The 14,509-nt window shown below is 39.0% G+C and overlaps 1 protein-coding gene across 2 annotated transcripts in view; it reads right to left on the reverse strand.

The window, feature by feature from the left end:
• FBN1 (fibrillin 1) overlaps positions 1 to 14,509 on the reverse strand; it is a 234,571-nt gene that overhangs the window by 185,551 nt on the left and 34,511 nt on the right. For both annotated transcript variants that reach the window (XM_086710629.1, XM_025918911.2), the window contains exons 4-5: positions 8,482 to 8,577; positions 5,009 to 5,104 (exon numbers count right to left, since the gene is read on the reverse strand). In XM_086710629.1, coding sequence (XP_086566755.1) covers positions 5,009 to 5,104; positions 8,482 to 8,577 — 192 coding nt within the window. The remainder of the gene's footprint in view (positions 1 to 5,008; positions 5,105 to 8,481; positions 8,578 to 14,509) is intronic.

Genomic DNA, 14,509 nt, shown 5'->3' on the forward strand with positions numbered 1-14,509 from the left:
AACTAGCTTTTTTTGTCACTGCCAAAATAGGTACCAATCTCATTTCAATCATCTACGGAATGCTAACATACTGTACCACTGAGGGTAGGCAAGAAGATAAAGTTGACTAAGTTGCTCAATGCCCAAGTTTACTAAGACAGAAGGCAAAAATGAAGGGGAGTGGGGGTCGGAGGTTATCCAGAAAACCCTAAGTGTAAATTTATAGGGAAAAAAAGTAAAAGAAAGAACAATAAAAGAAACTTTTGGTACAAAAGAAAACACCAAGAGATGCAATCTGATGTAGAATGTAGTAGGAGGTGGCAAACTTAAGTGCCCCAGGAGCTAAAAAGCAAACTGAATGAATGAAGTGAGCACGATGCATTACAATAGGAAGTGGTAAAGACTGTGGCAAACTGGAAAATGTAACCACAGGTATTCACATTCAGTTTTTAAGAAGTAAACATTGCAGGCCAAACAAGTCACAGGTCTTTACTTTCCCTTCTCTTAGTACAGAGAGACAGGCAACAGGATCATTGCCACTTGTGTGATGAAACTAACTAGCTAAGAAATTTAAAAAAAGAAGCACTATTTTACTGGCTAAAAGCTACAAGTGAGACAAATTTGCTTCATATTATGATGGCATTTGTTAAACGAATGTTATGATTTGCAATTCAAGCGTGGATCCACTGCTTGTGATGGAGACACCATCACAAATCCAAACACTACATTCATGGATTATTAAGATTCACTTTTTGGCTCAAAGTGGTCCAGATCCTGCCAGTGTCCAGATCCTACCCCAAAGGGTATTCTATACTTGTATTGGCTCTCTGAGGTAGTTACAGATGTATAGAAGTTCCAATATCTTCCAGGGACAAAGCTACTTATTCTGAGAAGTACTTGCAACTGACATTTGACATGGTCCTTTCCGTGTGCAGTATATCATGAGAGGGAATTGTTTATTTGGCTTATTGCCACCTGGTTTTAATCAAAATATACCTTCTTTTCTGCATCCTTGCCAACTGAAAAATGACAGTCCTGTGTCCCTGAAAGATCATACTTCTGAAAGGCGGGGCCAAATTCAGTTAGTCCTCAACACTGTAAACTCTGGTTAAAATGATACCAGTGCAAAATATCCAGGACCATCCACAAGTAGGTAAACACCAATTATACTTCTAGGAGACATTTGTTCATATCTGATATGTTCATATCTCCAGATTTCCTGGTGCTTTAAAATAAGTCTAGTTCAACATTTAATGGCCATGTACTATGCATTAGGCATTGAGCTTGGTATGCGAATTAAAAAGTTGATGAAACCATAGCTGCTGCTGAAGAGTTTATACCCTAGTTGGGGAGAGAGACATGGAAACCCACTGTTTCCATATAATGTGTGCTATCAAAACAGGGGTGGAGAGTGTGCTAAGGGAGAGTACAGAAGGACCACTTGGCTTAGCCTCTTGGAAGGGAGAAAGGAGATTAGTAAAGACTTCCTGGAAGTTATTTTTAAAAATAAAAATCCATATCCCAATTAAAGCATAATGCAACTAGCCAAGGTAATTGAACAACTTAATAAATCAGCCTAGGTAATAAACAATTTAATCAGTATACTAACCCAGCATCAGAAGTCACACTGAACACTTCCCCATGCTTCAGGATGGATTTATCCTGACTCAGTCCTACATTTTTGTTAATCATTGTTGAAATCACGACCATACATTTGAGGATAAAGGATATATTGCCCCTAGTTCTTTAAAGAGGTAAGCAGATGTCTTCCATAAGAGCAGAAACAGGGAAGACTCTACAAGTAGAAATATAATTCTGGAATCAAAAAGATTCCCCTCTCCCACGTGCTCAGGGAAATTACACTCATGTTTCCCTTCTCCCATTGAAGGTCAGGACTGTATTCATGGGTACAAAAGGCAAAGGGTAACAATTAAAGAGAGTGTTTCCTCTGTAACCTCCACTACTGCACATGCCTGAAAATCTGCCATTTAAGGATTAGTTTTATGTAGATAATCACCACTGTGAAGACTCCATGGGACCAAAATATATTTACATCTTAGTACAAATTTCAGGATAGCCTTATCGCGAAAGGAACAGTTAAAGAAACTCCAGACTTGGAGAAATCCCTGAGTAATATGGCAGTTTGGGTTAGAATAGTAACTCAACACATTTGCTTCATTTATTAATGTTGGTAAAATGTGAAGTCTTTGCAGTTTTCCAAAGAAGACATCCAGATGGCCAACAGACATATGAAAAGATGCTCCACATCACTCATCGTCAGGGAAATACAAACCACAGCCACATTGAGATACCATCTCACACCTGCCAGAATGGCTAATACAACAAACAGCAGGTGTTGAGGAGGATGCAAAGAAAGGGGAACCCTCTTGCACTGTTGGTGGGAATGCAAACTGGTGCAGCCACTCTGGAGAACAGTATAGAGGTTCCTCAAAAAATTGAAAATAGAACTATCGTGTGACCCAGCAATAGCACTACTGTGAATTTATCCAGAGGATAGAGGAGTGCTGATTCATAGGGGCACATGTACCCCAATGTTTATAGCAGCGCTTTCAATAATAGCCCAATTATGGAAAGAGCCTAAATGTTCATCAACTGATGAATGGATAAAGAAGATGTGTTTTATATATACAATGGAATACTACTTGGCAATGACAAAGAATGAAATCCTGCCATTTGCAGCAACATGGATGGAACTGGAGAGTATTATATTCAGTGAAATAAGTCAGTCAGAGAAAGATAGATATCATGTTTTCACTCATATATGGAACTCGAGAAACTTAACAGAAGACCATGGGAGAAGGGAAGGGAGAAAAAAAAAAGTTACAGAGAGGGAGGGAGGCAAACGATAAGAGACTGTTAAAAACAGAGAATAAACTGAGGGTTGATGGGGCGGGGGGCGGGGTGCAGGGGAGAAGGGAAAATGGGTGATGGGGATTGAGGAGGGCACTTGTTGGAATGAGCACTGGGTGTTGTATGTAAGCTATGAATCACGAGAACCTACCTGTAAAACCAAGAGCACACTGTGTACACTGTGTTAGCCAACTTGAAAATAAATTATATTTTTAAAAAAATAATAAAAATAAAATAAAATAAATTTTAAAGGGGTGAAGTCTTTGAAGAAATAACTGTGGAATGGTTAAATATCATGCCCCCTTTATTTTAGACGGTTTTATCATCAATGCCTGCACTCTGGGTATCAATATTTTTTGCAGCAAATTATTAATCACGCTCTTAGAGGTAAAATGTCCTTTAACTTCCTCCTATTTGTGATTTTTCTAAAACAAATTAAATGTAGTACTATCATCTGGGGAATTATTTTCACACACCACTTTCTATGTTACACACTAACAATTTTAACCTCAACAATTTAAACTCCACATCATCTTCCATAAGGCCATGGAATGATACTACCTAATTGAAAAGGGTATCTTTGTTATTCTGAATACTGAATATCTCCAAGTCAATAAAAATACTTCAAGTTGTGAAGAGAAACGGTTTTAAAAGGGGCCTCCAAATTATGCCAAATGCAATGTAAAGGCCAAGAGTTCACAGTGCATTACTCATCAATACCATGTCATGGTACTGAACTAAGATACAATATAATTTATCCAGTAATAATAGTAATTGACCTAGAGTTACTTGCTAAAATAGGTATTGTTGCTTTATCAGCAAATAACTGAATTTAGGTGAACTTGCAAAAATAGAAACAGAAAATAATTTCTCACATACCAATCTCTGCTCTTTGTTCTTATACACTATATATTCAATATCTGCTACTGAATCTTTACTTTCCAACACAGAATAAAAAAAATCTTTATACAACTTTGGATAAAAGTGATGATTGCTGTTTAAAAATTCATTAGTATTTTATTTTTTTTTTTTAATTTTTTTTTTCAACGTTTATTTATTTTTGGGACAGAGAGAGACAGAGCATGAACGGGGGAGGGGCAGAGAGAGAGGGAGACACAGAATCGGAAACAGGCTCCAGGCTCTGAGCCATCAGCCCAGAGCCTGATGCGGGGCTCGAACTCACGGACCGCGAGATCGTGACCTGGTTGAAGTCGGACGCTTAACCGACTGTGCCACCCAGGCGCCCCAGTTCATTAGTATTTTAAATGAGTATTTTCATGAATATTTTTTTGCAACGTTGTATGAAATAAACCTCCCAAACCTTCACCACAAAACTAGGAACGATGAGAAAATGGCTATGAATGTAGAGGCAAGACAATCAAAGCCAAAGTTCAGGGGGCTGGGGGAAAAAATCAAGAATATTACACATCTAAATATATCTCGATATTAAATTTGCATTTATAGGTAGGCAAATCAAGTAGGACACTTCTTTTAATTAGGGGCAGCTGTAAGCATAACACTTAAACAGAAAACCCACATTCAGATTAAAGCATATCATTACGTGTGTGAACGTGGGCACATCCTTGACCTCCCTGCGCCTTGGTGTTTCCCTGTGAAAAGTGAGGACTGTTATACACACATCAGTGAGCTGTACTGAGTATGGATATACCACAATATGTGAAAGCCCAGTTCCTCAGCAATAGATGTTTCTAGTCAATTTTGGATGCTACGCTATGTGCCACTACAGTCCCCAGTAGGTTCTCACAGATCTTTAAGAGTATTTTTCCTCATTCTAAATTTTTTCCTTTCCATACAGATGTTTTATGTGGAGTTGCTTCTTTAATTTACTAGGATAACAACGAGCTCAATGCTAATTCTTATGGAAAATTCTCCCCTTTTTACCTTGACGCCAACTTGTACTTATGCATATGCTCACTAGTGAGTCCTGCAGGCCACTGACAAGATTATTGGATGACATGCATAGAATTAGAGCCACTGCCTTGTCATCATAGGGACCTTCCCAGTGACAGTTCAGAAACCCCCTTAGAGCTCAGCAAAATTCATGAAGCAGCTGTATAAAGCCAATGTGTGCTTGAAGTCAATAACAGTGTTAGCTACCAGAACAGATTTACACAAATTTGTTGAAAAAAAAAAATACCTCTTTCACACTGGGGTCCAGTAAAGCCGTAAGTGCAGGCACATCGATTTGGGGCCACACACCTGCCTCCGTTGAGACAGCCACTTTCACAGACAGCTGTAAGATAAGGAGAGAGAAGCTGAGAGCGTTACCTGAAAGTAGGTGCTAGTCAAGTAATAACATCCCCTGAAAGGACAATAATAAAAACAAAAAAAAAAAAGACAAAAAACTAAATAATCATCCCGGGATTCATTTTAAACAGTTACTCTACGGTTCCAACTCTGTATGTGTTTCTCAGTTATCTCAGGCTAAACTGCCAGGAATAGGTGGGTTTGTACCTGTGTTAATGCTGACGGTTTTGTTCTGGGACGTATCTGAGCAATGCTTTCGGTTCTGCCTCTAAAATGGTGGTTTACAAGAGATGTTTCTGGATGAGAACTGCATTGTAGCAAGCTGACTCTTTTGCTTAGGATTTTGTGCTTAATTTCCAAAGGGTACCCATGAGGGAAAACATTGGCCTCTGTCACCATTACAGAAATGCAGCATGTTAAATCACACAATTAACTGCGCTCAACAAAACGTTAATTCTGACCATATTTATGCACCATAATGAAGACCCAACTGACTGTTATAACGGAATCCATTGATGAGATAAGTCCAGTGACGCTGGAGGGAGGGACATTTTACTTGCCAGAAAAGGCATTAAAGTAAGAACTGAAAGCTCGTGCCCTGAACAACGTTTCTCTGTACAGTATCTTGCAACTCTTTCACGCATGGCCTCTTTCTAGGCATCTTTATCCACAGGTGGTAGGCTCTTCTGAGCCAAATTGGCCAGTACCACCCACTCTTCAAAGCCCAGCTCAAATCTCATTCCTCCATGAGGCTTCCCTAAATACCTCCTTTTGAATTAATTCCTCCTTCATATATTTCCTGCACAATATGTCTATATCCTTGTGGAAGTCATTGAGTTGAGCCACTCAGATCTCCCTCCAAGAAATCCTACTGTACGTTGCTTAACTAGCTGACCGCCTCCAGCTGCCCCACCTTCAGATCTGCTTCATGTTCACATAAGGGACACATATATCCTGGCTGCTATCACCCAATGACCAAACTCAGTGGGGTACCAAAGACAGGGCATTTCTGCCCATCATGGAACTCTCCTGATGGGCAATCTTTGCTTTGGACTCCCATCAGCCTGGCCCAGTTTTCCTGGAGCTGCATTATAGTCTGAGGCACTTTCTACACAATCCCACTCCCCTTGTACAGGGGTCATACCTGCATCATGGTCTGAAGGCCTTCTCCTCCTACTCTAGCTTTCTCCCCCTCTTTATTCTTTACAGCCCTTTTCCACAATAACTCCCTTGTCTATCCAATTCTGTCCTGACATCCACTTGAGATCAGAGGACATGAACTGACACAACCCCTTATGGCCAAAATTATGGCAAGAGTTCATTTCCCATCATAAAATTAGATTTGGCTCTTAATTTACAATCAGGGCAGAAAGAAAAGATTTTAAGCAGAAAAGAAATTTGGGGATGGCCTCAGCCAACCATCTCACTTTACAGATTAGGTAAGTGAGGTCTAGGAAAGGTTTTCTAATTCTGCACGTGTTCCCTGAGAGCCTGTTGTGTGCTAGACTTTGGTGCTCATGAGGCAGTTTAGTCCAAAGGCAGCAGGAAGACTCAGCAGGTCTTCGTGATTCCCTTTCCAAAACTGTCTTCGATGGCACCCCCATCACGCCATCTCTCTAGCCACAGCCTTGGTACTAATCTTCCCGCTTCCGGTTTCTTCCCCCGGCAGTTAATCTCTACGCTGTGGCCACAGTGGCCTTTCTCACTGTAAACCATTTACGTGATATATATGAGGCCAGCATTTCATAGCATTAAATGCATGGGCCATGAAGTCAGACCGCTTGGGTGCAAGTCCCAACTCTGCCACTTCCTCTTCATATAACTTTAAACAAGTTACTGGTGTCCCTGTGCCCCAGTTTCCTCATCTTTTAGAGGTAACAGAGGCCTCTAACTCAGGAGGCCACTGCTTTATCCAATGAGTTAATACATGCGAAGAGTTTGAAAAATTGCCTAGCACATAGTAAACACAGAGCAAATAATCCAACAGATGAATGTTCTTGGTTGTTGCTATCTCACTCTTCTCCCCTGGTTCTATTTTAGATGAAGATATGGTATGCGTAAAAGCACTCAAACCCTGGCTCATGACTTCCATTTTATCTCCCTTCCCATCACCTCCATCAGCACTTAAGCTCTAGCAAGACCAAAACACGTGCTGTGTCTGACATCTCACGCTATGTCACATTCTCAGGCTTTGGCCCATGCTGTGCCAGCTGCATAGAAGGCCCATCTCCTGTTATCTGACAAGAGAACTCCACCCCATCCCTTGAGACTCATCACAAGGGTTTCCCCACACTGGGGAAGCCATCCTGTGTTTCCTCTCTCCATGCTACTGCTGTGGACTACACAAAACTCAATCTTTATTCTTACCACACTGTGGTGCATAGATAGTCACAATGTTGCTTTATTTATAATAACATTATTCATCATAGCAAGTATGTATACAATGGCAAAACTGGAAACAATATGAATAAATGCTCATCATTAAATATTCATTAAATAAATAGTAAATGTCTATATAATGGGGTATTTTGCAACCATTAAAACATTTAAAAATGTTTAATAACATGGAACATACTTCTAATAAAATACTAAGTAAAAAAGTAGTCTGAAAATTATGCCTACAATAGATCTCATGTACCAAATATGCATTAAAAGACTAAAAGGTAATATCTGGAATGATGAGATTACGGAGAATTTTATTATTTTGTATTTTTGAGCTTTTCCAAATTCTCTGCAGGGTACATATATTCATCTCAGTGTAATAAAAAATAAGCTTTCTTAAAAGGAATTTTTATCTTCCACAAAGTACAAGGACTGATTGACTGTAGACACACACAACAGTGTTCATGAATGAACCAACAAGCTGAACATCATGTGCTAAGTATTATAGTAGCAGAATCTACACTGGGAAACTAGAGATGCAGATACCATTAATCAAGAGAAAGGACATTTTCTGGGGAGAAAGATGAGGTTGAGTTTTGAAATACTTTTAAGATGCTTCTTGAAAATCAAGATGGAAATGTTCAGTGATCAAACAGAAGATATACATCTGGAACAAACAAGAATTCTGCACCCTGGGTGCTGATTATACATTAAAGGGATGAGGTAAGTGGGATGCTGAAGGTAAATGAGAAGAAATGGAGTCAAACCAGCATTCCCAAAATTCCAATCAGAATTTTGGTGCAAAGTGCATTAGGTAAGTGATCTGATCATATCTAAGACTCACTGGACATCTATAAAAGTGCCACATCCCAGGTAATCCACATCCATTAGCACTTATCCCTGTATTCTTTTTATCTACATATCTGTCTACACATTTGTCTACACAGTTTAGCATCTAGAATGCTTATAAGGTTTACTTACGTTGTCCACAGTGAGTCCCTATGTATCCTTTCTGGCACAGACAGTGATCATCGCTACAGCTACCTCCATTCATACAGCGAATATTACAGTGTTGGACTTGAAAAGGAAAAGAAAAAAGAATGATTTACTTTTTGCAGTTTAAGTACATATATTGCAACACTTCACAGGAATTGAATTGTAGTCATTTGGAGAGAAAATAAAATGGTTTATCAAGATTCACATATTTGTGCAGAAATAACCTAATTGACAACACTAAGCATGCTATTTTGTGTGTGTATAAAATCAGTTACAATGCAATTGGTTCTTTGATATTTACTTTAATAATGCTAAATGACTCCCCTAATTTAGCAGGACTTCCCACTCAGTGTCATTTCTGTAATTTCTATCAACAAGAAAATAGTGCCTTGAGTAACTATAGGAGACAAGATTACAGTGATTACAAAGGCAATAATTTTCCTGTTCAAAGATTTAGAGTCCCACTGTAGGTGGCCAGGAAAATTGTCTGAATGACAAATTCCAAGGAATCTTGTTAAAAGAAATTTTGAAGAAAAAAATACATACAACAGCATTTAATAACAAGGCTTCCTGATAATGGAGGCTGGCCTTGGCTCAGAAGGAACTGCTTGTTTAAACTGTAACTTTAAACTAAATAAGACCCACAATGGCTGAAATCCACTCTTCCTCACATTATCACCTACAGAAGTATGACTTCAGGGTTCAGGGCAGAAGGACCATGGGTAGCAGCCTTGGATGTGAGAAGAAACACTAGAAGAAACTGAAGCGAAAGATACATGTGAGGGAAAATGACAGTGTGGCGAGTGCTTTCCTCTCACTAGTGTTTAGGCTGACTCCAGTTAGTCCTCTGCAAACAGTATCTACTCTACTTGGAGAAGACTAAAGGCTTGATTGAATGCGTCATTAATCCTTGTTGACAAATCCCTATACAAGGAGGCCAGGATTGGGGACTGGAACTTCGGCTTACTCCACCTTGCCCTCCAAGCTGTGGGAGAAAATTCCCACAGAAAAAGGCTCCATAATTTTACGTAGGGAGAAGAGAACCCATCCTTCCATCAAAGAGCAGAAACCAGATGCTCAGCCTTGCTCTTATGCTCAGTTTTCCTGGAGCATAGGAGCCAAATCTGCTATGAGTAGAGAGAAGACGCCTCCCAGCAGCCAGCTTCCTTGGTAGCCCTGGTTAGGATTCTCATTGCTGTATCCAAGAGTGGCTATGGACTTCAGGGGAAAGGGCCATTTTCATAAGTAGCTGCACAAATCTCAGCATGACAATGGGGAAAAAGATGTCAGAACTGAATACTTACCATGCCCTCACAGAGGACCAAAGAGTTAATGAAGTCAAGTTGAAAGTGATACACCTTCTCAAGAACATGTCACACACTTAACTGAAGCACCATCAAAGGTTCCCTATGTCTAGTGTGCTAAGAACTTCCTCAGTCTCTCAGCATTCAAGGTCCTCTTCAGCATAGCCATGGGCCTTCTAGGGCTTCTCTGAATACTCCTAGCATGTCCTATGACTCAGACCCTGATCCACTTATCATTCATTCATTCACTCAAATATTTCTCAGTGCATTCTATATGCCATACAAAATGTCAAATGCATTGTTCTAGTCTCTTGGTGGAATATCCTCCTTAACCTGTCTCGTTGTCTCTTTGCCCCAATCCTTAATTCCCAACATACAACTCACACAGCTCTTACCAAATACTGAAACCCTACCTATGTCTAAGACCCACTGCAAATGTATCTTCTTTTCTTTGATCTTTTCTGATTTTCTGTTCTCTCCTCCTTCTCCCACTTGATATGAGCCCTTTTTCTCTGACTCCAGAGTACTTTATGCTTCTCTTCTGAAATGTATATTATATAACCTAATCTATTTAAAAATTGTTTTCTCCTATCCCCAACCCATTTGTCTAAAAGCTTCTTTAGAGTGGGAAACACCATGATTATTAATTATACCATTTATATGCCTAGAATAGTATCTTGCTTACTCGTAGGTGTGATATAAAACTTTACCAAGGTAATTTTCATTTACTTAACTCATACCACCTGATAATGACATTAAAAGCTATTCCTAAAAACTAAGACTGAGAAGTCCATTATGTCCCAAGCTATTGTACAGCCCTAAGGTAGGTTGCTATTAAAAATACTTTATCTTCATTTCCCCATGTATAAAAGCAGAAATAACTCCTGTGTTGGGGCATTGTTATAGAAGTCAAGCAACCCAGGAAACTGATTAAAACAGTTATTTTAGGCTTCTATGATTCTATTAAAATGTCTCAGGCAAAATGCTTTTGAATTAAAGAACTATCTACAAATATACAGAAGGAAAGATTTGGTGAAAATTTGGATAACATTCTAAGTAGGTCAGGAAAAGGTGTATAGTTGCTTTAAAAATTGAAGTTAAACTTAGTTTCATCCTATCTTAGAAAAACAGTGAGGATTGGGAAAAGCACAGGAAATGATGTCATTTGTCAAGCAGCATAGGAACTCAACCCACAAACTGATTTCAATTAAAGTGGTTCATGCCAAGAGCTAATTTCCATTCCCACATGAGCAACAAAGCCATTTAGCTACTTTGAGATAAAAAGCTAAAGTAGTTCAAATAGTGACTTTACATTATTCAAACTGAAAAATAGAATGAATTCTTTCAGGAAAAACGATAAGTTTACAGTTAAATGCAATGTAATAAAAATCTCCCTGATAGGCTTTTATATTTTTTCTACTGTCTTTCAGGTCAACCTTTTCCAACATAAAATATTATGTCTCCTTTAAAAAATAAAACCCCTTGGCCAGACTTGTGAAATAGTAAGGCATAGTTAGTCCAGTGGTCCCAATAAACCAAGGAACTATGAATCTTTGGGCAGGGGGAACAAGCTTATGAAAAGATAATTGGATCTTCACCATCTGCTTTGCCACAAACATGTTTACCAAAGGAATTTCAGATTCTTTGTGAGTCTTAGATCTTCAGGGGAAAAGCACATTTCTTTAAAAGTGAGAGCAATCATTCAGGATTTCTGTGGGGAAATAAAGGAACTAGATACTCAGCTTCCTTACAGCAGGAACAATTTAGGGAGTATATATACATGAATTAATTTTATTTTTTATTGCCACTGATGCATATTCTAAGTTTATACTGGTTTGAACAAGCATCCCATATGTCTGGCAATTATGAGACCAAGTTTTATATCTCTAGAAAAAGCCAGGGTTCCACATAAATCCACAAGGATATTTTCAAATATTACATGCTTTAAATACCTCAAGTCAGAATATATTCCTACACTCAATCTGTGTGAAGATTTTACCAGAAACTGAAAATACTACGGAGTTCAAGTGTCAGTGTCCAAGCTGCCATATGCAGTTAACCCTGAGAGCCGTAAGACGCAATGAGGACTTCCCATTGAAAATGAGCAGACAAGGGGCACCTGGGTAGCTCAGGTGATTAAGGGTCTGACTCTTGGTTCTGGGTCAGGTCACAGTCTCATGGTTCCTGAAACTGAGCCTCACATCGGGCTCTGTGCTGACAGTGTGGAACCGGCTTGGGATTCTCTCTCTCCCTCTCTCTCGCCACTTGTGCTCACTCTCAGGTGTGTGCTCTCTCTAAAAATAAGTAAATAGACTCTTTTAAAAAAGAGAGAATGAGCAGACTGCCTCAAAGAGTTTCAGTTAAGGCTCAACATCCTAGAGCTAACAGAAAATGTTGACATTTACCTGCAGCTATATAGTATCCTAAATAAATTTTATGTTTTTTCCAGATTCAATCATTTTGGTCATTCAATAAATACTTGCTGAATGCCTTCTACCTGCCAGGCATCAAGAAGAATTGAAGAAACTCCTTTTAGGTGATAGCCCAGTACAAATCAGTTCATGAAATAACCAACCAGAAGAGAACAATTTGAGTATGTTATGGGAATGACAGATGCAGGACTGAGGTGACCATTTTCTTTGGGAAGCATTAGTTGGGAATGAAGCTACAGGCCTGCCATTGTCTTGGCAGGTACAGAGGCAGAAAGAACACGGAGAGCAATCTGCAAATAAGCATCTATATGGCAGGTATGTGACTTTAATTTAGGTACTAGGAAAAGCACAGGCAGACAAATTAGAGAGCAAGACTAACTCCTGGACTTTCCACCTGAGACAGGTCCACAGGGGCAGCCAGAATCAAGGCAGGACAAAAATAATTTTCATTCAGAGAGATATCAGTATTGACATTTTTCCTTAAGTGCATAAATGTCCTGTGGTACCTAAAGACATACCACTCAGAAGAGCAACTTCACTAAGGTGTCTAAAACAAGAGCGAAAACAAAACAAAACAAAACAAAACAAAACAACCCTAGCAGAGCTGGGAAAAGTTCAGAGAAAGACAGGTTAAATAATAGTACTGATAAAGACTACTAGAAAGACAGACTAGAAAGCAAAGGACTCAACTATTTCTAAAGTCTGAGCAGGTTTCACACACTCCTCTCCTCCCTGTTCGTATAAATTCCTCACTTCCCTGAAAAACCTTTCCAAGGGTCACTTCTAGATTAGCTATAGCACTACCTTCCTATCCTGAGTGTCCTCACACTTTTCAGCACATGGTTGGCTCATATCTGCTCAAACTTGCTAACACACTGCTCTAGAATTGTTTCCCTGGCTTTCTTCTACCCTTAGAGCTTGGATTTCTGTTGGGAACACAAGCACCCCTAAATTGAAGTAAATTGAAAATGATAAAAAAATTTTCAAGGTATAAGGGGTTCCACATAAGAAAGATATCAATACTCTCCAAACTGACTTCTAGGCTTACTATAATTTTTATCAAAATCCTAGAAAGATTTTTTTGTAGGTATAGACAAGATTAACCTAAAATTTATATGGAAAGGCAAAGGAATTAGAATAGCTAAAATGATTTTGAGAAAGAAAAATAAAGTGAAAGGAATTAGTCTACTCCATTTTCAAGACTTTTCACATAGCTGCAGTAATCAGGACTGTATGGTATTGGAGAAGGGATAGATATATGGATAAATAGAATAAAACAAAGACCCAGACATAGTCCTACACAAATACGATTTTTGACAAAGGTGCCAAAGTAATTAAATGGGTGAAGGATAGTCTTTTCAAAAACAGATGGCACTGGAGCAACTGGACATCTATAGGTATTGAAGGAACCTAGACTTCAACTTCACTCCCCATTAGAAAAGTATCTCGGGGAGCTTGAGTGGCTCGGTCAGTTAGGCGCCCGACTCTTGATCTCAGCTCAGGTCTTGATTTCACGGTTGGGAGTTCAAGCCCCGCACTGGGCTCCATACTGCACTAGAAAAGGGCAACATGAGGCATCCTTGCACTAATAGATCTCTTCCTTGTCTTGACTGTATCAATGATAGTATCCTGGCCGTGATATCGTATTATAGTTTCACAGGATGTTAACATTGGAAAGACTGGATTAAGGGTACCCAGGATATCTCCATATTATTTCTTATAACTGAATATGAATCTATACCTCAAAAAAGGAGTTTTTAAAATCCTTTTTAAAAGCATAAACAATAAAACAGGATGAGTATAAAAGTGATCTCCAAATTCTTAAATATAAAATTCAGGTAACAACTTTTATAATAATATATGTTATTGAAGAAGATAATAATCTATTTTATATTATTCATATTTTTAAGTTTTTTTATTTTTTTAAATAATCTCTACACCCCATGTAGGGCTCAAACTCACAAACCTGAGATCAAGAGACACATGTGCTACAAACTGAGCCAGCCAGGTGTCCCTATATTATGTATACATTTAAAGAAGAGCTTGAGGGGCGCCTGGGTGGCTCAGTCAGTTAAGCGTCTGACCCTTGATTTTGGCTCAGGTCATGATCTCATGAGATCGAACCCCACATGGGGCTCCCACACTGAACGTGGAGCCTGCTTAGGATTTCTGTCTTTCTCTCTCTCTCTCTCTCTCTCTCTCTCTCTGCCCCTCTTCCCCTTGTGCTCTCGCTCTCTCACTCTCCTAAAAATAAGTAAGCATTAAAAAGAAAAAGAA

The sequence above is a fragment of the Puma concolor genome, chromosome B3, assembly GCF_028749965.1.
Source record: "Puma concolor isolate L17-30 chromosome B3, mPumCon1.1.hap2, whole genome shotgun sequence".
NCBI lineage: Eukaryota > Metazoa > Chordata > Mammalia > Carnivora > Felidae > Puma > Puma concolor.